Below are 24,588 nucleotides of genomic sequence, written 5' to 3'. Positions count from 1 at the left end.
GTGAATCTGACAATTACGTGTCTTGGAGTTGCTCTTCTCAAGGAGTATCTATGTGGCGTTCTCTGTATTTCCTGAATTTGAATGTTGGCCTGCCTTGCTAGATTGGGGAAGTTCTCCTGGATAATATCCAGCAGAGTGTTTTCCAACTTGGTTCCATTCTCCCTGTCACTTTCAGGTAAACCAGTCAGACGTAGAGTTAGTCTTTTCACATAGTCCTATATTTCTTGGAGGCTTTGTTCATTTCTTCTTACTCTTTTTTCTCTAAACTTCTCTTCTCGCTTCATTTCATTAATTTAATCTTCATTCCCTGATACCCTTTCTTCCACTTGATCAAATTGACTACTGAAGCTTGTGCATTCGTCACGTAGTTCTCGTGCCATGGTTTTCAGCTTCATCAGGTCATTTAAGGACTTCTCTACACTGGTTATTCTAGTTAGCCATTCGTCTAATCTTTTTACAAGGTTTTTAGTTTCTTTGCGATGGGTTCGAACTTCCTCCTTTAGCTTGGAGAAGTTTGATCGTCCGAAGCCTTCTTCTCTCAACTCATCCAAATCTTTCTCCATCCAGCTTTGTTCTGTTGCTGACGAGGAGCTGCATTCCTTTGGAGGGGGAGAGGTGCTCTGATTTTTAGAATTTTCAGCTTTTCTGCTCTGTTTTTTCCCCATCTTTGTGGTTTTATCTACCTTTGGTCTTTGATGATGGTGGCGTACAGATCGGGTTTTGGTGTGGATGTCCTTTCTGTTTGTTGGTTTTCCTTCTAACAGTCAGGACCCTCAGCTGCAGGTTGGTGCAAAAGTAATTGCGGGTTTTGCCGTTACTTTCAACAGCAAAAAATACAATTACTTTTGCACCAACCTAATACTAGGTTTGAAGGATAAGAATGGGGTTAGTAACAGTCAAATGACTTGCACTGTGATTGGTTGGATATTTGTGTGAGACTACATAGCCACTAATCACTGTCATTCTAAAAGAGAAAAAAAAAAAAAAAGCCAGAAGAAAAAGAAGATCTGTGTTGTCATGGCAATAGTTTAACACTGTAATAATTAAAGCTCATCTTAACTGACTAGCTAAACTGTGACTTAGAATATATGCTATTTACCCTATAATTAGGACACTGACTTACTAGAACAAAAATGTTACTATTTTATTCTTATAAGGGACTTTACAGCTACAAAAATATAATCAGAGTCAAAAAGAAGAAATTACTAATTTTGGCACAGAGGATAGAAAATTGAAGTTTTATAATATTGAAAAGCACAAGGGAGTGTGAAATGATGGAATAAATCTATAAAAAAATTAAGAATTAACTTCTTAGGGGTTTTGCTCCCAAAAATCAAAAGCTTGTTGCATAACTGACAGTGATTTTAGCAAGAATGTTAGATTTTCTATTCAATAAAATATCCTAAATATCTTAAGAATATTGAATATGCAAACTAGATTATACTAGACCCTTTTAATATTTCATGGTAATATATACCACTTAGATTCCTTTTTATACTCTTTTTATTTTCATAAATTCTCTCTGACCTTTGCTAACCCTAATTTAAGCTCCTGATCTTTCATATCTGGGGTAGATTCAAGGTCAAAATACATTTCATGTCATGCCTAATGCATTCGAGTGGCATATATCTGAAGAAACAAATCACTTCAAGACTTAAGTTAGCAAAGACTTTTTTACATGGTATACTCACTTAGATACAGAAACTAAAATATTAAGTCATAAAGTCAGTGTAGTTTCAATTAGGGGCTAATTCTCTCACCTGAGATAAAGTAGTTCTAGTATGTTTCTCTATATAGTAACGGTTTTTCAATTATAGTCAAATTTTAAAATAGTCATTTTTAATATATGATATACCACAAATCACCTTACAAATTTTACTTTGTTGCTATTTTCAAAATATGTCATTTCCAATAAAATGTATCATAACTATAAACTCGATAAGAATTTTGTACACAATGGTCTGATCATAATTTCATTTACAAATTAAACATTTGTGCTCCCTTCCAATTTTTGGTAACAAGTCAAATAAGTTAAAAGCACCTCTAAAAACGTATCAAGCTATCTTAACCAAATAAACTTTAGATCTTAGTGGATTACATAATTATGTTATATATAATATTTAAGTGGAAAACATATAAAAGCACATAAAATGATACTTTAATATTTTATATGGTTATTTAGTAGAATAATTGATTTTTGAAGTAATTTAATCAAATAGGATAACCATTAATATGACAGTATGTATAGCATGGTGGTTAAGGGTGTGGCCGCTAGACCCAGACTGCCTCAGTGAAATTTTAATTTTAGCACCTGCTTACCAGCAAGACTTTGAATGCATTACTCACTTCTCTGTGCCTCAGTGTCCTCATTTGGGAACATAATAGTAAGTACCTGATTGGGTTACATGAGGCTCAGTTGAATTGATAAAGAATTTACATCCATACCTGCAACATCATAAGTACTCCTATGTTAGCTTTTACTGGCAACATCTGAAGAGCAAAGGCATCCTAACTTTTTATTGTGAAAATGTTGTAGTGTATATTTCTGTATTTTTTCCCATCTTTTATTATTCTTTTTTATTTTCTTCCAAATTGTATTGGACATTATTTTTTTCATATTCTAATTCTCGGCATACTTTAGCACTAATCTGATATTGGAATATCATTTTTCCATAGGCTTTCTCCTTTTATCCATATAATTCTCTGTGACAGCGTACTAAAAGCTTCTCATTCTGGGGGTGAAGCTGAGCAGAATGTGGAGGACAAGATCTTTCAAAAACACTGCAGTTTACTTTCACCTGTGACACCCTTCCACCACTTTACTAGTCTGAATCTTTAATTTGCAATATATGTACTGAACCATAGGTCCTTTAAACAAATGTTTGAGAAGTCTGTGAATAGTACAGTAGGAACAAGCAGAGCTACTGATACTCTCACAGCTCATTTCGGTTTGTCTTCCTTATCTATATGAAAGGGGACCATAGAGGTTGAATTAGTTTCAATATAGCCCTAAGCACTTCTTATGGTGTTTTTTGAATTACTGCTCAACAGTTCAGTCCAGTTAAAGTAAATAAGCAAATTAAATGTAAGAGAATGAACTTGGCAACACCTTAGATTATAATTCTGATTTTAACAAATTCTATTTTATTAATGCCCATAATATTGATGCTGCATTATAAACATTTAGGCCCGTAAAATTATTGAAGGACTATAGAATGACAGAGAATCACAGAATAAACTTAAGGTTAGAAAACACTTAATGTTTCTTGCCTCAAGTGAGATGCTAGACTTGAAGCCAAAATCTTACTTGAGGCAGAAATATTTTGCTTCAGCATCTAACCTTTGTTCTACATTTCCAGCTTGAGGAAGTTCACTACTTCACTGTGTTGGACAGCTCTAGGTTATTTTAAACGTTCCTTTATATTAAGCTAAAGCTTATCTTCCTGTACTTTCCATAAATTCCTAAATGCTGTCATGACGGTCCTTCGGGCATTAGAAGACAGCTAGCCTTAATCCATCTTTACCCTATTCTTCAACTGCTTCTCCTTTCTAGGTTCAACATCCTCAGCTCCTGTCACTACTTCTCAAATGGTATTGTGCCCAGGCATCTCACTTCTGGATGGTCACTAATTTGTAAACTCTTCTTTGAGGTCAGGAGATCGAGACCATCCTGGCTAACGTGGTGAAACCCCGTCTCTACTAAAAATACCAAAAAATTAGCCGGGCGTGGTAGCAGACGCCTGTAGTCGCAGCTACTCAGAAGGCTGAGGCAGGAGAACGGCATGAACCCGGGAGGTGGAGCTTGCAGTGAGCCGAGATCACGCCATTGCACTCCAGCCTGGGCAACAGAGTGAGACTCCGTCTCAAAAAAAAAAAAAAAAAAAAAGAAAGAAAAGATATCAATCCTCTCACACCTGTAATCCCAGCACTTTGGGAGGTGGAGGTGGGCAGATCACTTAAGGTCAGGAGTTCGAGACCAGCCTGGCCAACATGGTGAAACCCCATCTCTACCAAAAATACAAAAATTAGCCAGGTGCAGTGGTGGGAGCCTCTAATCTCAGCTACTTGGGAGGCTGAGACAGGAGAATCGCCTGAACCAGGGAGGTCGAGGTTGCAGTGAGCCAAGATGGTGTTACTGCACTCCAGCCTGGGTGACAGAGTGAGAACCCACTTCAAAAAAAAAGAAATCGAGCTTCATGTGTGCATCAGTGAATCAAATATTAATCATGCAATGTCATCCATATTACTTAGTGCTGTAACAGGTGTAGACCTGCTACAGTAGACAACAGAAGTGAATAAAGTATTTTGAAATGAGTGTTCTGAGGGTGTACTGACTGGGTATTAAGTATAAGAGCTGGAAGGAAAAAAAAAAAAGCCAGCTGGAGGTGACTAGAGAAAGCAAAATATATGGAGATAAGGATCTGGACTCCATAGCAATGGAAAAGGAGTGGAATGAACAACTATATGAGATGTTTCAAAGGAAAAGCAACAGGATTTAGAAAACTGAGTAAATCCTGTGGGTAAAGGGAGAGTGATTCAAAGCATACTTCATGCCTGGAAGCATGAGTGACTGATAAAAAATGTTAGTGCTATTGTCAGAGATTGTGGGATAAAGAACGGATTTGCAAACAAAAGGGAGAAAATGATGAGTTTGCTTGCATTTGGGGCAAAATGAAGACATCTGTTTAGAAATCTTCCTTAGAAACTTAGAGATATAGGACTAGAAGTTTATGTAGCTGGGATTTATCTGAGAAACCATCAGATTCAAGACAGTAATTATAGTCCAAGAACTGATGATTAGTCTGATGGACAGACTGACAAGAAATATAGCAAAAGACCTGGGACTAAGCTTTGAGGAGATGTGTAGGTTGGCACAGTTCATGCCAGAAAGCATGGAGGAAGTAGAAAAGAAGCAGATCTTTAATGCAAGTCACATGTAGAAGACATTAGTAAGCTTATATATTTAATATTCTGGAAATGTTGACTAGATGAGTAGTAATAGTGACTGTAGGAAATTTAGTCTGAATTTTTAAAAACTTGTTTTGTTGGGCTCAAATTCTAAAATTCTACATTTGTTTTTATCCTTAGAGTTTCTGAAGACCACAGCATATTGAAAAAAAGAAAATGTACTCATTTTTGGCTGTCACAACTATATATTATTTTTAAAAGTAAATATTCATTTAGTTAGATTAAGAATTAGAAACAACTCATTATAAGAAAATGTGGACTTATAATATGTTTTTAATTTTAATACTGTAGTCACTAAAATGTGAAATTGATGAGACCCAAATATCCAGATGAAAAGAAACCAGCCATCTGAATGTTTTTGTCTGTATAATACTTACATCTAGATAGACCCAGATGATTGATAACATTCACAATTTTCTGTGAAATATTGAATTTTTTTGCTAATCATGTTTCTTTAGAATTGTTTTTAATTATGTGCTTATGATTGAGAGTACAAAATTCCAAAAGCATATGAAAATTAACATTGGCCAGCCACGTGTTGTGGCTCACTTGTGTTATCCCAGCACTTTGGGAGACTGAGGTGAGAGGATTGCGTGAGCCCAGAAGTTCAAGACCAGCCTGGGCAACATAGCAAGACTCTGTCTCTACAAAAAATTTAAAAATTAACTGGGCAGGTGTGGTGGCACACACCCTGTAGTCCCAGCTACTCAGGAGGCGGAGGCCAGAGGATGGCTTGAGCTCAGGAGTTTTAAGCTACAATGAGCTGTAATAGCACTACTGTACTCCAGCTGGGGTGACAGAACAAGACCCTGTCTCAAAAAACAAAAACAAAACAAAACGAACAAAAAAAAAGAACATTTAAGTGTTTCAGGTGTTCTGGAATTTTAGGAGACTTCTCTTTGAATATTGTACTTCTTCATTTATTTTTTCAAAAGTACCTCTTTGATTATATGTGTGTGTCTATGTATGTAGATATAGATATCTTTTCACTATTCTGGGGGTGGGGGAGAGTTTATATGCCACTGTATAACATTCTCATCGAAATGATCTCCCTCAATGATTTTGTGTATATGTGTGTGTGTTCAGCCACAATTCCTTCCGAAGACACCTGCCGAGGCAAATGCAGGTTTCCAGTGTTGATTTTAGCATGGGCACAGAACCTGTTTTACAAAGAGGAGAAACAACAACCAGCATTGGGAGGATAAAGCCAGAACTCTACAAACAGAAATCAGTTGACTCTGAGGGCAACCAAAAAGAAGATGTCAAAATCTGTGGGAAACTTAACTTTACCCTCCAGTACGATTATGAAAATGAACTTCTAGTTGTTAAAATTATCAAAGCTTTAGATCTCCCTGCTAAAGACTTCACAGGAACTTCTGACCCTTATGTGAAGATGTATCTTCTTCCAGATAGGAAAAAGAAATTTCAGACCCGCGTGCACAGAAAGACTTTAAATCCTCTATTTGATGAAACTTTTCAATTTCCTGTAGCATATGATCAACTAAGCAACCGAAAACTACATTTCAGTGTGTATGATTTTGACAGATTTTCTAGACATGACATGATTGGGGAAGTGATTCTTGATAATTTGTTTGAAGTCTCTGATCTCTCCAGGGAAGCCACAGTATGGAAAGATATTCATTGTGCTACCACAGTAAGTAGTAATTCCACCAATATATTGTTTTTTATTTGACTTACAATGATATGTGACTAATTATTACCCAAATTATTGGAATAAGTCTTAACAGAGTTATGGAATTTATGTCTAAGATCCTGCAAAGGTAGGATTTCATTTCTACTAATAATAATTCAGGCACCTAATGCTGAATATATTGGTAACCCTAGTGATTCTGTAAATAAAAAAATAGCTCTTATAAATTAGCAGAACTGGTAGGCTATTTCTCCTTTAAAATATTCATCTGTAATATAAATATCCTATCTGCAGCACCCAGTTTCCTCATAGTTAGTATTGACTTTTATTATTTAAGGTAATTTTGTTGATTTCATTATTTTAGAAATTATTTCACTCTTTAAGAATAATGATTTCGTTATTTAAGATAATTCATCAGATCAAACCTAAAATGTACTTTGATGCTATTTGGAAAAGTCCTTGGTTTGATCTGACACAACCCATTACTTCAGAAGCTTTCAGGGAATATACACAATTACAATATATGAAATGATCAGTGATCAAGAAGTAATCATTGTTTACATTAAAACTTTTCTTTTTCATTACAAAATACTTTTTCTGATTATAAAATAATACCAGCTTTAGTATTGAAAATTTAAAAAACAGTAAAAACACATAGCATAAAATTAAAATAATCTACAATGCTACCAATTATATTTAATATTTTGGCATATTGTTTTCCAACTTTTTGCTATGCATATTTTAAAATATTAAGATCATACTGTTTAATTTTTTCAAGCCAACTTTCTTTCGTTTTATATTTGTTTTAGTGCATGATGTTGAAATACATGATCCATTTACTTAACCATTTTCTTACTGTTAGACACTTAAGTTAGGGATAAATTTTGTTATATGAAAAAATTTTGTTCTTTTTTTGTAAATCTGTTTTTTTTTTCAAGATTATTTGTCCGGTATAGAATTATAGAAGTGGAATTAGAGAAGTGATCTCTTAAGTTAGATTGTTTTCTTTAGTTTATTAGTTTTTAAATGGGGACATTTAATTTTTTACCATCAGGTTGTTTTTACATATTTACCGTCTTTTGTTTGAGTTGTATCACAACTTACAAGTTTAAAATGTTGAAGTTTTGAACAGAGACAAGGGATTATTTAAAATATAAGCATTTTTTAATTCAAAATAGCTCCTTTTATGTTTTTCCAGTTATGAATGTTTTACTAATTACAATCAGTATGTGGGATAATTATATTGTCATTGTAAATTATGTGGATAAATTAATTTAAAAATTTATACTGTCAGTTCAATATTGTATTCCAGCATTATAACATTTTTGGTTATTGGATTTTTGTGTCATAATCTCTATTGCAATATCTTTTAGGGAACAAAGAAGGAATTTTGAAAGGGGACCACATTTCAAATGCACAGTGGGGCTCTTTTGATTTCACATTTGTGTTCATTTTATTACCTATATTCCCACAGGGAAACCGTGATGAATACTAATTTTTATTGTTTTTAAAAATAACACCTTCTAGAATTCTACAAATGCAGATGGCAATTAATTGTTAGATAATTTCTCTTGATTCCTCAGTCTTATTATTACTTTTTATTTATTCAACAAATATTTACCTATATATGTTTGGCATGCTCTAAGTACTAGGGTTGCAACAAACACATTTCTATAAAAAAGTAAAGTATGTTCTGCACATACATTCAGGCTCAGAGGTAAATAATCTGCCAATAAAATCTAAAAATTAGTATAATCAACTAGGAGATTGACAGTGATTATTATTTTTTTTTTAACATTCATACGTTTTCCAAACTGGTTCTACTTAGAAAAAAGTAGGAGTTCCTTGTGGAAACTTTAGTTTCTCATTGCTAATAATATTTATTCATTGTTTGGTAAATATTAATAAATTACTGAAATTTATTTGCAACTCTCCCATATGCCTTGTATGTTAGTTTTTATTTCTGCTATAAAAATTACCACAAATTTAGCTTACACAAACATTTTACAATTAGGTTAGAAATCTTTTACAGTTTGGTTAGAAATACAGTTTGGTTAGAAATTACCATAAATTTAGTCTTACACAAACATTTTACAGTTTGGTTAGAAACCTGACATGGGGCCAGGTGTGGTGGCTCACGCCTGTAATTCCCAGCACTTTGGGAGGCCAAGGTGGGTGGATCACGAGGTCAAGAGTTCAAGACCAGCCTGGCCAGCACGGTGACACCCCGTCTCTACTAAAAACACAAAAAATTAGCCAGACATGGTGTCACATGCCTGTAATCCCAGCTACTTGGGAAGCTGAAGCAGGAGAATTGCTTGAACCCAGGAGGCGGAGGTTGCAGTGAGCCAAGATCACAGCCACTGCACTCCAGCCTGGGCAACAGAGCGAGACTCCATCTCAAAAAAAAATAAAAATAAAAATAAAAATAAAAATAAAAATAAAAATAAAAATCTGACATGGATCTTACTAACTTAAATAAAATGAATGTGGTTGACAGGGCTGCATTCTTCTGGAGGCTCTTGGGGAGACCCATTTTCTTGCATTTTCCTGATTCTAGAGGCCACAGGCATTCATTGCCTTATATTGGGCCCCAGTGGGTAATCTAGCAAAATCTCCCCATCTCAAAATCCATAATCTTATTCACATCCACAAAGCCCCTTTTGCCATTTAAGTAACATTATTCACAGATTCCAGGAATTAGGACATACCTATCTTTGGGGCTACCTTTATTCCACCTGCCACATCTGCAGACATTCTCATTTCAGAATTCTGAATATGAAAAGAAGTAGGCAGAAAATAAAATGTATTTTTAGATTATTCTAATAAAAGGCCATTCTCCTTTAACTAGAACATTGAACCACACGTTGTTCAGAATATTGCTTCTGGGTTTTTGTTTGGGAACATAGTAATGAAACCTAAATTTCTAGACTATGTGGCCAAATATTATGGTTAGGGTAGTATTTAATTAAAATTTCTGTTCAGCCTTTGAAAAATAATTAAGCAATGTTACATCTTCTTATTAGTAAAAATGAAAAAAAAAGATGTAGGTGGAAATTTCATTAAGAAACTTTCTTTTTCTATTCACACGTCATTGATTTTTAAGAATTTCATGCAGAAATTATTGAGTCTTCTAGAAAAATGGAGAATAAGAGGAAATAAAAAGAAATGTAGTATATGCTCTCACTTGTTTAAGTCCTGTGGAAACCTACAAAGGCAAATCGAACTATGCAGACACAGATATAAAAGAGTTTATGTAACAAAATAAATACTGGATTAAAAGACTATCGGCCGGGCACAGTGGCTCATGCCTGTAATCCCAGCACTCTGGGAGGCCGAGGTGGGTGGATCACCTGAGGTCAGGATTTTGAGACCAGCCTGGGTAACATGGCAAGTGAAGCCCTGTCTCTACTAAAAATAAAAAATTAGCTGGGCATGGTGGCAAGCAGCTGTAGTCCCAGCTATTTGGGAGGCTGAGGCAGGAGAATCATTTGAACTGGGAGGTGGAGGCTACAGTGAACCAAGATGGTGCCAGTGCACACCAGCCTGGGCAACAGAGTGAGACTCTGTCTCAAAAAAAAAAGACTATCAGATTAAGAGACAATGATGACAAATATAAATATTCTTATAATTCTTATAACTTTATAATTGTAAGAACTCATAACTAAAGTTTTTATTTGAAATAATCATTTATGAGGTTTTTAAAGAGTACCTTTATATAATTGCAAATCTCCAATGTAATTTAGACCAAAATTTACTGGGGAAAAAAATACCATTTTGCTATCAGTTTGAAAAGCACTAGCTGGTGTATCTTTAATTTTTAATGATTCTTCTCAGAATCATTAAGACTTGCTTTATTGTCATATTGTTGTAAATGCCATGTCTCTTTTTCCTTCTTCATGCTAATTATATAATTATATCTCATAATTGTTGAAAATAAGATTCTATGAAAATCAGACCAGCAGCTTTTGTGATTGTTGTTTTTAAGGGTCTTAAGTGTCTCATTCCTACAAATTTTCATTACAGAGTCTCTGTCATATTTTTTTCCACAGGTCCAAAGGCCTGTGCAAGGTCTTATCCAAAAAAATCTTCCTAGAACAGTTCATTCTCTAAAATTTTCTGTTCTACAGCATTTGATTCAAATAACTTTAATTTTATTACGTAAATATTTACTGAGAACTTTCTATGAACAAAGTTTAGTTCTAAAATTGAAAGAAAGACTAGTAAAATACAAGTTTTACTCAAGGACTTTAACAAAGGAGACAAATAACAAAGAAATAAAGTATATGCCTCAGTGTAAATTATATAATCGTTTCCTGATAGCCTCCACAAATGTGGTCTTGTCTACACACACACTTTTTGATACAGACTATATCCCATATGAAAATATTTCAGATTGCCTTTCCATGATGACAGAATTCTGAAGAAAAGACTTGGATGATTCTCGAAGAAAAAAACAGCACGAGGAAAAGGAAATAAATCGAGACTGTAGCATGTTTTCAGGGGGCAGAAAAGTAAAGTGTGAATATGAAATGAAGAGACTAAAGGGAACCCAAACCAGAATGTTATACTTAATCTATAATCCAGAGGACATTTAATGTCATAGGAGTTTCTATTTATTTTGTTTTTTATTAGAAGAGTGAAATCACTGAAGCCATTATCTCATATGGCAACCCACGTGTACAATGGATAAGAGTGGGAGATTGTGAAATGTAGTGCTCAGGTAGGAATCTAACACCACAGACTAGATGAGATAGACAAAGCCTATTGAGGCTTGTAGCAATGAGAATGGAAAGAAGCTAATATATGCTAATGGAAGCATTGTCTGCTGCACTTATTTAAACATTCTGCAGGTATTTGTCTTATGTCTGCCACTAGACTCTGAGCTTCTGGAAAGCAGAAATCATCTTGTATATCTCTTGCATCCCTTACATAATATAAGTGCTTAGTGGTTAATGAATAAATGCTTTTTGAATAAATAACATAGCAAATTTTCATATGAGATTAAGTGTAGAGATGTATAAATACAGATCTACCACTACCAGAGGAAAAAACAATGTGATGTTGTACCCTATTGATTACAAGTAAACAAGGATATGCTTAGGTGTACTTTGTTAATGTTAGCTACTTTTTGTAGACAAATTCTTTTTAATATTCAGGGTATGGCAGCCATATATACATGAAATCAAGCAGGAACATTTTAAATTTATTAACAAAAATGTTATCAAGTTGAAACAAGAGGCACATATTTTGTATTTATGATTTCATTAATAAATTATATATGAAGGATTAATATTTTTCAGGAAGTAGCAATTGTTTTGAAATTTGATACTGACAAAAGAAACAATAAAGGTGAATCTTCATTCTGTGCAAAAATTTAGTTTTCACTTTAGCAATCACCCTACTATATATCACAAATCTGGCAAGCCAACCACCTCTAATACTAGCATAGAAACATCTCCAGCATAGGGAATAATCGTATTAAAAAACAGTGTGTACCTTATGCTGCTATTTCTGAAATGTAAAGGGGAAATATATATTCATATTCAGTTATATATACAAAAAAGTCTATGTAAAGACACACGGGAATTTAGTAGTAGGAGTTACCTATTGGCAACTGGATAGAATGAATATATGGTAGAAACTGGATGAATGACTATAGAAAAAGAATGATTTGCAGCATGTGGCTTTATATACATTTTATGTTTAAGCTATTATGCATAACATTATGTTGAATTTTGTTAGAAAGTCAATCACTATAAAGACTAATTTTTTTTTTTTTGAGACAGAATCTCGCTCTATCCCTCAGGCTGGAGTGCGGTGGTGTGGTCTCGGCTCACTGCAGCCTCCACCTCCCCAGGTTCTAGCAATTCTCCTGCCTCAGCCTCCTGATTAGCTGGTATTACAGCATGTGCCACCATGCCCAGCTAATTTTTGTATTTTTAGTGGAGATGGGGTTTCACCATGTTGGCCAGGCTGGTCTTGAACTCCTGACCTCAAGTGATCTGCCTGCCTCGGCCTCCCAAAGTGTTGGGATTACAGGCGTGAGCCACCACACCTGACCAAGACTAATGTATTTTGAAAATTTAAATGTAGTTTTCCTATGCATACTGAAGAAGCCCTTGAAAATATAGGTAGACAAGGAAAAGGTTTCCTTTTTTTTAACAGAACTACCTTCATTTGCATATTTATTTATTTACTTACCTATTCAATGAAAAATTTTTTTTTTTGCACCAACTGTGTTCTACACACTTTAAAATTCTTGCAAGTAAGGAAGTTGCTTGTGTATACCACATTGACCTGGTTACAGGTATAAAATGAATCTATTGTATTCTAACTAAGCATCTGCCAGGTATTATTTGAAGAGTAGACCTTGACAGGACAAGTACAAAGGAACTGTTGTATTCATTGTATCAGCAATTCAGAGTATTGGATGCACCCGCTGAGCTTCAGTTTGAAATAACAGTTTATTACACATTACTAAAATGTTTTAATATTTAAAATTATTTTTAATCTAGAGATGTCTTTTTAATTCTACCCCCAATCATCCTGGATCAATCATAGGATCAGAATAATACTATGTATTTTTTGCATTTAGCTATCAATGAATTATCTTCTAAAGTTCATTAACTATGAAATATGTGTCAGCTAATAACATTTTAAAGAGTGGCAAAATTCCAGTTTTATTTTAAGGAAAAGAGTATGATGGAAAGTGGGGCAGTAGGGAGCAAACCTTTCTGGTCAGGGGCTGTCTGTCTTACCAGGTCTCCTGGGGTGTAACAGACAGTACTGTTGCTATCGGCCTGCAGGTCGGGACAATGAACCCACATCTGCTCCTCTGTGAACATTCCTAGTTTTCTGTTTCATCTCTGTAATAAACCTGTCCTTGGTGTGTCACAGATTACACATCTGCTTATGGGCCACCAGTAACTGATGATAGATTAACTCAAATGATGAAAGTAAATTCCATGAACCTGTATGTAAGGTCTTTTACTTTGCTAGAATTGATGGAAAGCATCTGTGTTAATTTAAAATTAAATTTAACTTCAGTTTAAAAATAGTAGAGTCCTTCATATACTATCATAAGACCATGAGAGTTCAGTTCCCTAAGTATGATTTTTCTTGGCCTTAACATCTGCCTAACTCAGCCAGCCTACTTAAAGGAGCTTTGTCTCATGAATAATATTAAATAAATCATCATAATTTATTATGGTATTTTCATGTTACATCACATCTATGCACATTTAGAGAACAAGGTTTTGTTATCTGATCAGTGTGTTTTGACTACTTTTACTTTCATGGGAAAGATTGTAGGTAAGCGGCTATAAAATAGCCCACAACAATTATTATATTAGCCTTTTATTAGCAGTTTAAACAGCAGCTTCCTGTAACATTGATTACAGGCTTCTGTTTTACAAAACAAAAAAGTCAAAGTTAATGCAAATCTGAAACTTAAATTTGTGCCACCAGTTTTAAATGTTAATTCAGCATTGATGCCATACTTTTTAGATAAATTTAGAATTGCTGGGTAAGCACAGTATGATATTTAGACTCATTGGAAGGGTGTCATTCGAAAATGAGTATCAATCAGCCACTTAAGGAATAGCTCCCAACCGTATTTTAGTCATAATATTTGGGGTTGTTTGAAAAAGCAAAAGGACGATTTTTTGCCTAAATTCATCGCATCTACATAATTTCCCATTTAAATTCCTACATGGTTGTACTGGTAAAGATTATAACCCCCATCTAGCTTCCCCACTATATCCTTGAGACTATTTCTTTCTGTGTGTCTGTAGTTAGAGGCAATGTAGCCTCTAAGTGCTTAATGAAGCACTGAAGTCTCTGTAACAAACCCACATTGCTTTATATTCCTGCTGTGTCACTTATCTGTGTATGGCTTGACCAAGTTACTAAATCTCTCTAAGTGTTAATTATAGTATCTGTAAAATGGGAATTATGAGAAGGCTAACCATAGTTTGTTGTTAGGACTAAATAACATAAGTGATTAGCACAGTTGGATATTTGTAAATGTTCCATATATGCCATAGGATATATTTTATGGTAGGTTTTTGGTTATTGTTTAGATAGCTATCATATTAAATAGGAATAAAGACCTTGATGCTAGAAATTATATCATAGTAGTCGTATCATAAGGGATAATTTTAAGTGTTATATTTTTCTATTAAAGTCAGAAAGTTTTAAGAGTTCCTTTAATTCTTTTTAGTTATGTGTGCTGTGATTCAGTGAGTAGATACTACTGCTTTTTTTTTTTTTTTTTTTTTTTTGAGACGAAGTCTCGGTCTGTCACCCAGGCTGGAGTGCAGTGGCGCGATCTCGGCTCACTGCAACCTCTGCCTCCCAGGTTCATGCCATTCTCCTGCCTCAGCCTCCTGAGTAGCTGGGACTACAGGAGCCCGCCACCACGCTCGGCTAATTTTTTGTATTTTTAATAGAGACAGGGTTTCACTGTGTTAGCCAGGATGGTCTTGATCTCCTGACCTCATGATCCGCCCGCCTCGGCCTCCCAAAGTGCTGGGATTACAGGCGTGAGCCACTGCGCCCGGCCTGATACTATTGCTTCTTTTTATAATGTATGATGTGTATACTCATAATGCCATCTGGCCTGGATCTCATCTCCTACCTGGAGACAGTATCCCAATTATTTTTCACACATTCATTGAGGATTTTGGCATCTTCATTTCTCTCCACTTCACTCTGGGTATCACCCTCCTGAGCACCCTATTCCACTGCCTATCCTTCCCATCCCTTCCGATTTCTGACTCTACCTATTCTTTATGAACTGGCAGTTAGTTCTAACTTTCCCTACTCATTTCCGCCACTCTCTCATATGACTTCTCTGCATCAATTTCACCTGACTCAAAGCAATAGGTTTCCAGGCCCGCAAGCTTTCTTATTGACTGATACCTCTGCCTGAAATGTCCATTGTCCCTGTTTCTGCCTGGGAAGCCTCACTCATCTTTTTATTTTCAACTCAGATTCATATTCTTTTCCTTGGTAGAGTCAGACTTCTCCCAAGGAAGAGGGCTCCTTGGGCTTCTTCCCAAGGGAAGAGGGTTCTCTTCCCTTTCCATTAGGCACTTTGTTCCCTCTGTTCCCTCACCAGTCTGCATCTTATAAAACCTCAGAAGCTGAAGATGCTGGATATCTCCTAGGTGTGTCTTTAGGTTCAGTGTCTGCTGTTCTCTACCCTGTTTGGTGCCTCAAAAGGCTGGTCGGTTTGGTTCAGACTTTCTGTCCTGAGGCAAGAGTCTCTGCCTGTTGGCAAGAAATATTAGGGTGGAAGAATGACCTTGGGAAATATATTTCTGTCCATTGCTCTCTTCCCCTGCAAGAAAACCTCAGCTGTCTGTGCCCTTCATGTGAGGGTACAGTTTTTCTCAAAGCAGGCCTTTCTTCTGACCACTTTCTTTCTGAATCCAGGTAACTGTCCCCACTTGCTCTTTAAGTCCTAGTGGTCATGACAACCTCTGCTGTTACCACTCCAGGGTAGCTGTCTCTTGTGGTTCCTCCTCCCAGCTCACATCTCTGTGAATAGCCCTTCATGAAGCCCTCTGGAATTACTCTGATTTGTGTGTGCCATCTGTTTCCTGCTGGATCCCTCACTGATATTCTAAAGAAAGAAAATGTTTCCTAATTACAAACTGGTTAATTTCCTATAACCTTTCTGGACCATGCTGTGTATCTGACTGTATATCTACGTGCTCATTACCTTAGGAGAAATCAAATTAGTCCTTCAAAGGCTGATGATAAGACAAGGCTTCAACCACAGAAAGTTAGAAAGAGCCATGATCATTGCTAAAACACTCTACTCTTTATTACATAAAGAACTTCAAAGGATCTCCTTAATGTGAAATTCTGGGCCCAGCACAGTGGCTCACACCTATAATCCCAGCACTTTTGGAGGCCGAGGCGGGTGGATCATGAGGTCAAGAGATTGAGACCATCCTAGCCAACATGGTGAAACCTCGTCTCTACTAGTCCCAGCTATTTGGGAGGCTGAGGCAGGAGAATTGCTTGAACCTGGGAGGTGGAGGTTGCAGTGAGCCAAGATCGCACCACTGCACTCCAGCCTGGCGACAGAGCGAGACTCCATCTCAAAAAAAAAAAGTGGAATTCCACATTTCATTGCAATTGAAAAAGTAAGAATTTCTGCCTCTTAAAATTAAGATTTCGGACACAGATTATATATCATTTATTAAGAGTAGCCTGGAAAAAATAACTCTCTATGTTAATTTTATAGGTTCCAAAACATGTTTATGTTCCCAGTTTCTTACCTTAGAAATTTAAAATATAAATACTTATAAAATGCCACAGATGTTTCTGCTTTTTAATTAGAATATTCTGAATGTAAATTATTCTTTTATTAACAGTAGTGATCTTTGTGACCATTAATTATATAAACTTAGAAAACAGAATTTCATTTCTGTCCAGTGCTCTCTTATATTTAAAATATCTCATCTCTAAGTTTGCATGCTTCCTGCATTCCTTACTGCTCCAATTTGTTGCTTTCAGGTTGAATAATCAAATACCCAAATTATATAATTGTATAGAAATAAAATCAATATCTTAAATCATGACCTGAGATCTTGTTCTCAGAGTAAAGTACATAAGATTTGTAATAGGTCAGAAGTTTTTTCATACTACCTTAAAAGTTCACGGGCATATTCTGGGCAGGATTTTGAGAGTCTCATGTCTAGATCATATAATCATTATTTTAGAATTGGTAAAGAGTCCAAGTTTAATCCTTTCTTTTTATAGTTTAGAAAACTGAAGCCCAAGGATGTTAAGAAAATAATTAAAATTCACAAAGCTGATTAGTAGAAGAGCCAGAACTAGGTTTTAAATCTTTCATTCCTAGTTCAGTTGTTCACCCTGAATGATATTAGAGTTTTTCCACACTTGAAATATACTAAAGAGAATGGAAAAGAAATGAATTTTCTTGTGAAACACGGAAGTCCAACTATTGGCTTACAGAATTGGAACTGCCAAAACTAATATAGTTTGAATTACAGAAATTTGTAACATACTACTTGTGGCAAAAACATATGCGTAAGGCCTTTAAAACTTATAATCCTGTCAAATCTCTCTTGTAAAACTGTGACTGATATGCATAGAGAACTAAGCAATGCTTCTCTTTGCCTTGTTTTAAAAATCAATTGGAGTCAATGTTATTTCAGAAAATGTCCAGGCAATTTTTCTCTCTTAGATGGAATTAACAAAAAATCCATATTTGGGTTATTATTCTATCAGCTGTGTCCTGGTATATTTTAATGCTTGAAGGTTGTAGGAAATAAAGAGAAGCTATTTAGCTCCCTAATGCTTCAGCAACATATCTGGGCCCTATTGTAAGTTCTAGGAATTTAGCGAGGTTCCAAAGATACTGTTAAAAGTTGTTCTATTTCTTCCTTGCATTTAACCAGTATAACTATTATTAGTTATTAACACACTGTTATATAGTGACAAGAATATGCAGATGCTTTTTAAATGTAAATGTTCAGAATAATTCTTCTCCTCCTCTATAACAGGCTGCATTAAGCAGTTTGCTATAAATCAAGTATCTGATTTTCTAATTTCTAAAAAACTTTTTCAAAGAAATATAGTACCTTATCTGCTGGCTTTAAAATCTAAGACCACAAAAACAATTTTGTTTTTCTGGCCTCTAAAATTGTAGGCACTATTTCTTTTTATGTTTTGTTTTGTTTTGTTTGTTTGTTTTTTTTGAGACGGAGTCTCGCTCTGTCGCTCAGGCTGGAGTGCAGTGTCGCGATCTCAGCTCACTGCAAGCTCCACCTCCCTGCTTCACTCCGTTCTCCTGCCTCAGCCTCCCGAGTACCTGGGACTACAGGTGCCCACCACCATGCCCGGCTAATTTTTTTGTATTTTTAGTAGAAACGGGGTTTCACCATGTTAACCAGGATGGTCTCGATCTCCTGACCTCGTGATCTGCCCGCCTCGGCCTCCCAAAGTGCTGGGATTACAGGCATGAGCCACCGCCCCTGTGTAAGCACGATTTCTATTAGGTAAAGCCACAGAGTGAAGCAGGAAAGTACGGGAATTAAAATGCTAATGAGTATACTTTCATTAGAATCCTGGAATGGTTACCTTTAGCTGTATCACTTAGAATAAGTTGCTTAACATTTCTGAAATTGTTTCTTCATCCACAAAAAGAGATTTGTAATAATATTAACCCAACAGGAATATTTTGAAAGTAAAATTAGATAATAAATGTAAAATGTTTGTAAAATTTAAAGTTTCTAATTGTCAGTTATCCCTGACATGCTATCATGTTGCACATAGAGAAAACACCTTATTGTTATCCACTCAACTGCTAATATCCCAGCTACTTCTACGTCCTAAAGTTGTTGCCCTAGTATTTAGATTTCTTAAGTGTATTACCCTCATATTTTGAAAAAATGAATGACAGATACTGATGCCTTAACTCTTTTCCTAAATCTTAAAAATAGAACAAAATGTGACAATATTATACAAGACTATGCCATGACATATATTGCATTCAGTCCTGCACATTTAATTCAGTAAACCAGAAACCTTATTGACTGGATACCAATTTTATTCATGCTTTTACAGTGCTTTTAGATTTTTCAATATCATCTCACACTCTATGGTAAGTAAAAGGAAGCTGGCACCTATCAAATACCAGTCTACAGAAGAGTGTAGATAACTGGACACAGAAAATTGTGCCCAAACACACTGTTATCATAACAAGCAGACTGCTAATGTTCTAATGTATAATCTACTTATATAGAGAGGAGCAAGGATCTTACGCCCATCAACCCAGTAAACTTTTGTATAGTTCTCCTGTTTACCAGACACTCTTCCCAGCGTCTTAGGACATAAACTGTTCCTTTTCTATAAGGCCACCATTCTAGAAAAGAAGACAGATAATAATGAAGGAAATATACAATATGCACATGAATGAAGGCACGTACTATATGAAACATGAGGCAGGGCAGGAAGTAGGCAGTGGTAGTGGAGTGGGGGCCACCCTAGATAGAGTGCTCAGATAAGAACTCTCTGATGAGAGTGATGGGAGATGAAATCAGAGAGATAGCCAAGAGTCAGGTCATCTAGAGTCTTCAGGCCATGGAAAGAGCTTTGGGTTTTATTCTGAGTGACATTTGAGGCTATTGATGGCTTTTGTTGAGAAGTGAGCCATAGACTTCCTTAGAATCAATAAGATCTGTGGCTATTACGTGGAGAAGAAACTTTGAGAGCAAGAAGTGGAACAACGTCAATCAATTTAAGATAGACTCTAAAATAGTGAAGCCAAGTTCATCCAGTCTAGGTGTCTATATACAGCAATACTTACAGGGACTCCTTTAATTAAGAATTTTGTAAAGATATTTAAAAGCATCAAACACTCTAAGGAGAGTTGTATATAGTTTATTGCACAGGTTTTCATGCCCCTATCTGTAAATGATGACGGAAGTTTGAGAATAAGTCTCTGGTTTTTTGCACCCAGAAGCTTATGATTATCTCTTAACCAGTATGATGAAGAGAAGAGTTGTTATGAAATTTGTATCCTCTTTTTGTATCTCAAGTTGCTCTTGTCTCAGTATCTATGTTGGGCTATTCCCTCTTACTTCACTGTCTTCATTACACAGCTAATTTTGAGACTTGATTAGTTAAATCAAGGAAGGATTATTTTAAGGCCTCAACTCTGTCACTTGGTGGCTCCTGATAGATAAAGTCTCTGGTTGTGTTGGATAGGACAAGAGCTAAACCATTCTGGCATCTATGAGGTTGGTGCAAAAGTAATTGCGGTTTTTGCAATTTTTTTTTTTTTTTTTTTTTTTTTTTTTTTTTTTAATGGCAAAAACCACAGTTACTTTGGCACCAAACTAGTAGTTATTTCCCATTTGGAAGGGAACTGAAAATGGATCTCCCATTGAGCAGAAACATGGGCACTCGTAAACAGTGTCCTGGCAATAGTAGCTCTGGGTGGTTGCTGTTAATCGCTTAATGTCCAGAGGGGTTTTGTAATTATCCTATCTCTAACACAGCCATGTTCTTCCCCGTTCCTCCCCTGACCTCAGCTATGCTTCACCTGGATTTAGTGCCATGGCCAAGCACAATGCTTAAGATTATGTGCATAGTATAAAATTCATTCCTTTTTTCGTGCAGAAATACAAGGAAGTCCTGCTAAAAGGCACCTGGTGAGCATTTTCTTTATCTTCAAGTAGAGAAGGCAGAAAAGAGTGAATAATGAAAATATGTTGTAAAACTCCAGGAATCTCACTAGGTTTTGTGATAGAAGCCTCCTTTTCCTGTTTCTTCCCTGACCTCTATGGGACACAATGAAACCTGATTGAATCAGACTCACTGGGAGGAAGAGGAAAGGCAGGGAGGGCGTGTTGTGCAAAAATTGTGGTTCTTTGAAAGAAAAGGGGAAAGTGGGCTAGAAACTGGAAAAGGATTACAATGTTAATTACATTTCCTAATTGTATTCCATCAAATTGCTTCTTCCTCCCTCCCATTTGCCATCTAGAGTCACTAGACTGCATGTGCTGGCTGGTTGGGGGAAATTACCAGATATGTAAGGAAAAAGAGCAATTTACAGACCTTAGGGATACATTTGATTCTGAAATTTTCGTGTGCTATAGAATTACAGCAAACATAATCCCATATCACACAAGACTAGAGAGATCTATAGAGAAATAAGGTCCAATAAAACTAATAGATAAGTATCATCTAACTGTAGCTCCCCAAACCTTGCATGTCTCTTTAAATGGCTCAAAACTATTATGACTGGTTTATTGTATTCTCAAGGTCATCCTATGTGGGCAAGCACTTGCACAATTTTAGGAAATTTCATTCACACAAACCACAACACCTGTAAAAAGTGTCTTTGTCACTTGTTTTCTAGTTGCTGGTAGCTTTCACTCCTTCAAACAGTAGATGCCTCTCCTGCAACTAACGGAAGTCATGACCTGGCCTGATACCTTATTATTATTTACTCATTTAGTAAACTTTTGTATGAACATTCGCCTTATGATAATCACTGACCTCAGAGACATGGTTTTGAGCAAAAAAGAAAAGTAGTATGTTTTCTGGCACCTACTGTGTGTCAGGCTGCAAACTGCACTCTGACATATATTGTCTTTGTATATTATCCCTTTTAAATATAACTGCAACCCCTCCACGTAATTGTGATTAGCCATAAAAGTGAATCTCATCCTGACTGCAGAGACAGTCAGAGGTGATTTGATTATGTGCTCCTGAGGAGAGGCCATTTAGAATAAGGCCACTGTGTTGCCATTCAAATCATACTCTGGCACTGCCAGAGCCAGTGCTTTCTGTTTGACCTTCTGGTCATCATTAAGCACTCTAAGCCTCCCCTCACAGCCTCCTTATAAGCTGACCCCTCTGTTTCTAATTCCCTTTGCCTTTACTCGTTTTTCATCATTTACATTGTCACCCACCTCTGCTGCCCTCCTAGATCGTCGTGGAAAGAATCAAATATCTTTCATCACTCTTCCCATAATTAAAATCCAAGTATCTCTCTAAAAAACATTTACAACAAAAGATTAAAAAAAATAAGCAGCCAGGCATTGGCTCACGCCTGTAATCCTAGCAGTTTGGGAGGCCAAGGTGGGCAGATCACCTGAAGTCAGGAGTTCAAGACCAGTCTGGCCAACATGGCGAAACCCCGTCTCTACTAAAAATACAAAAATTTGCTAGGCATGGTGGCATGTGCCTGTAATCCCAATTACTCAGGAGGCTGAGGCAGGAGAACTGCTTGAATCCAGGAGACAGAGGTTGCAATGAGCTGAGATCTTGCCACCACACTCCAGCCTGGGCAACAGAGGGAGACTCCGTCTCAAAAAAACAAAACAAAACAAAAAACATAATTTAAAATTATGCAGACCTGTGTTATCATTAAAGCTTGTCCCCTAATTGTGTGGTGTTCTTCAAGGTTAAGTAACTTGTGCAACATCACGTATAAGCTCTAGGAGGAGAAAAATTGTGCCTTAGTCGTCAGTGTTTCTACAATGACTAGAAGAGTGCCTGGCATTTTTTACGCACTCAGTAAACATGACCGTGCTAATGAATGAATGAAAGTTTAGAGACTGACCAGACATTACGTGTGTGTGTGTGTATACACATACATATATACATACATATATATATGTTTACACCAGGCACTTTACATGTTTGATATCTACCTTGCAAATTACTTATTTTATATATATGGAGGGCAGAGTTTTTGGGTTGTGGGAGCATAACAAAAAATTTGTAAGATGAAGGCAGAAAAAAAATGTAGAGACCAGATTAGTAGGGGCCACATGTGTCATGTCAAATAGTTTGGACCTCATATTGTATATCCTGCGTGTTCACCACACATCAGATAATCCTCTTGAGAATTTTAGCAGAGCCAGAAGATAATATAAATGACATCGCACATTTATTATCCTGTATGGCCTTTCCTCATGAATCCCCAACTAGATCAAGCCTGATACTCACAGCCTTGAGGATTGGATCGTTCCTCCTCTAGCATATTATCTGGAAGTTTAAATGATAGCCACTTTTTATGACTACTTGTTCTTGACCTTTAAATTTATCTGTTCACATCAGTGATTGTTTGTGGTCTTTTCAAGGAGGCTCCACCAGGGCTATAGCAAAAAAGGCCTGAAAGGGCTTGACCAGACATTCTCCAACATGCCTAAACTATATGTGTTATTTAGTTCTCATTTTTTACCGGTGCTTAAAATTACAAAATTTTAGAGCTGGAAAATACATTAGCTCATCTCTTTGAGCACCTCATGTTATACCAAGGAAACTGAGGTCAAGTGAGGTTAAGTAGATTGTTCAAGGTTAAATTCCATGATTTTCTCAGGTGAATGAGAAGTGTAGGTCAGGGAGAAATACATTTTGCAGTAATTTGAATCCAATAGACCCACTCTGGGTCTGTATTTTGTTGTAGCTTATTGTGTGGGCAGGTGGATGAAGGACTAGTAACTTGATGAAGAAGCTCATTTGATCTAGTTCTACATCTCACTTTTAACAGTGTGAAGAAAACCATCTGTTTCATTACCACCAAGGAAATGTGGAAGACAGGCTGCATTTAAGGTGCTAAGTTGATGTGATGACTGCTATCACCACAGCAACCAATTGTTTGTTTAGTTTTTTTTTCAATACGTGTTAATGATTCTTACTTCCTAATATATCACTGAATTCAAACTTTTCCTCAGCCCAACATCTTCCCACACCAACTTTACTTCAATGGCCTCTCTCTCTTATGTCTTTTTTCATCCTAATCTAGCCTACTCAAGATAAAGAATTTTTTTCAAATATTATTTTCATTAACATCATTATTGTTTTTGAGTGCCTGTTTACACCAGGCACTTTACATGTTTGATGTCTACCTTTTGAGTTACTTATTATAGTCTCCATTTTATTTGCAATTAAACTCAAGCTCAGAGAGGTCAAGTATTTTTGCCATGTGCTTGGGAATAGAACGTGGAAGATTTGGTATTTTTAACTCCAGTTTTTTGACCCAGGAACCTATGCCCTTTCCGCTCTGCCAAGCTCCCACCCTTTCATGTCACCAACACCTTGCCCATAGAAGACATCAAACAACTACATTAAGCCTAACTCTCCTCTAACATGTTTCCAAACTCCGTATTTCTCAATGCATACTGACCATTTTTATTTCTGAGTATAATCATAGTACTCACATACAGCATTATTCCTCATCACCCTGTGAAATCCCATCTGGTTAATTCTTTAAGCCCAACCTAATGATTATTTCCCTCCAGGAATACTTCTCTTGGTTCATAGAACTTCTAGTTATGGCGCCTTTAATCTGCCTTCTCTCCATCTCTTACACTCCATTGCTACAGCTTGATTTTACTATTAGTCCTGTAATAGGATGTGCAATGCAAATATTTGCATGTCAATTTATCTTTCCAGTGACTTTTATTTTT

At 36.1% G+C, this 24,588-nt stretch overlaps 1 protein-coding gene across 1 annotated transcript in view; it reads left to right on the top strand.

Annotated features, from left to right (window-relative positions):
* The window catches only part of SYT10 (synaptotagmin 10), a 65,574-nt gene that overhangs the window by 26,406 nt on the left and 14,580 nt on the right, over positions 1-24,588 (top strand). Inside the window, 1 exon segment of the mRNA NM_001131791.1 lies at positions 6,055-6,622. Within this exon segment, the coding sequence (NP_001125263.1) occupies positions 6,055-6,622 (568 nt within the window).

This window comes from Pongo abelii, chromosome 10 (assembly GCF_028885655.2).
Source record: "Pongo abelii isolate AG06213 chromosome 10, NHGRI_mPonAbe1-v2.0_pri, whole genome shotgun sequence".
Classification (NCBI taxonomy): domain Eukaryota; kingdom Metazoa; phylum Chordata; class Mammalia; order Primates; family Hominidae; genus Pongo; species Pongo abelii.
The sequence above is the reverse complement of the archived record's forward strand: the minus strand, read 5'-3'. Positions and strand labels throughout refer to the sequence as shown.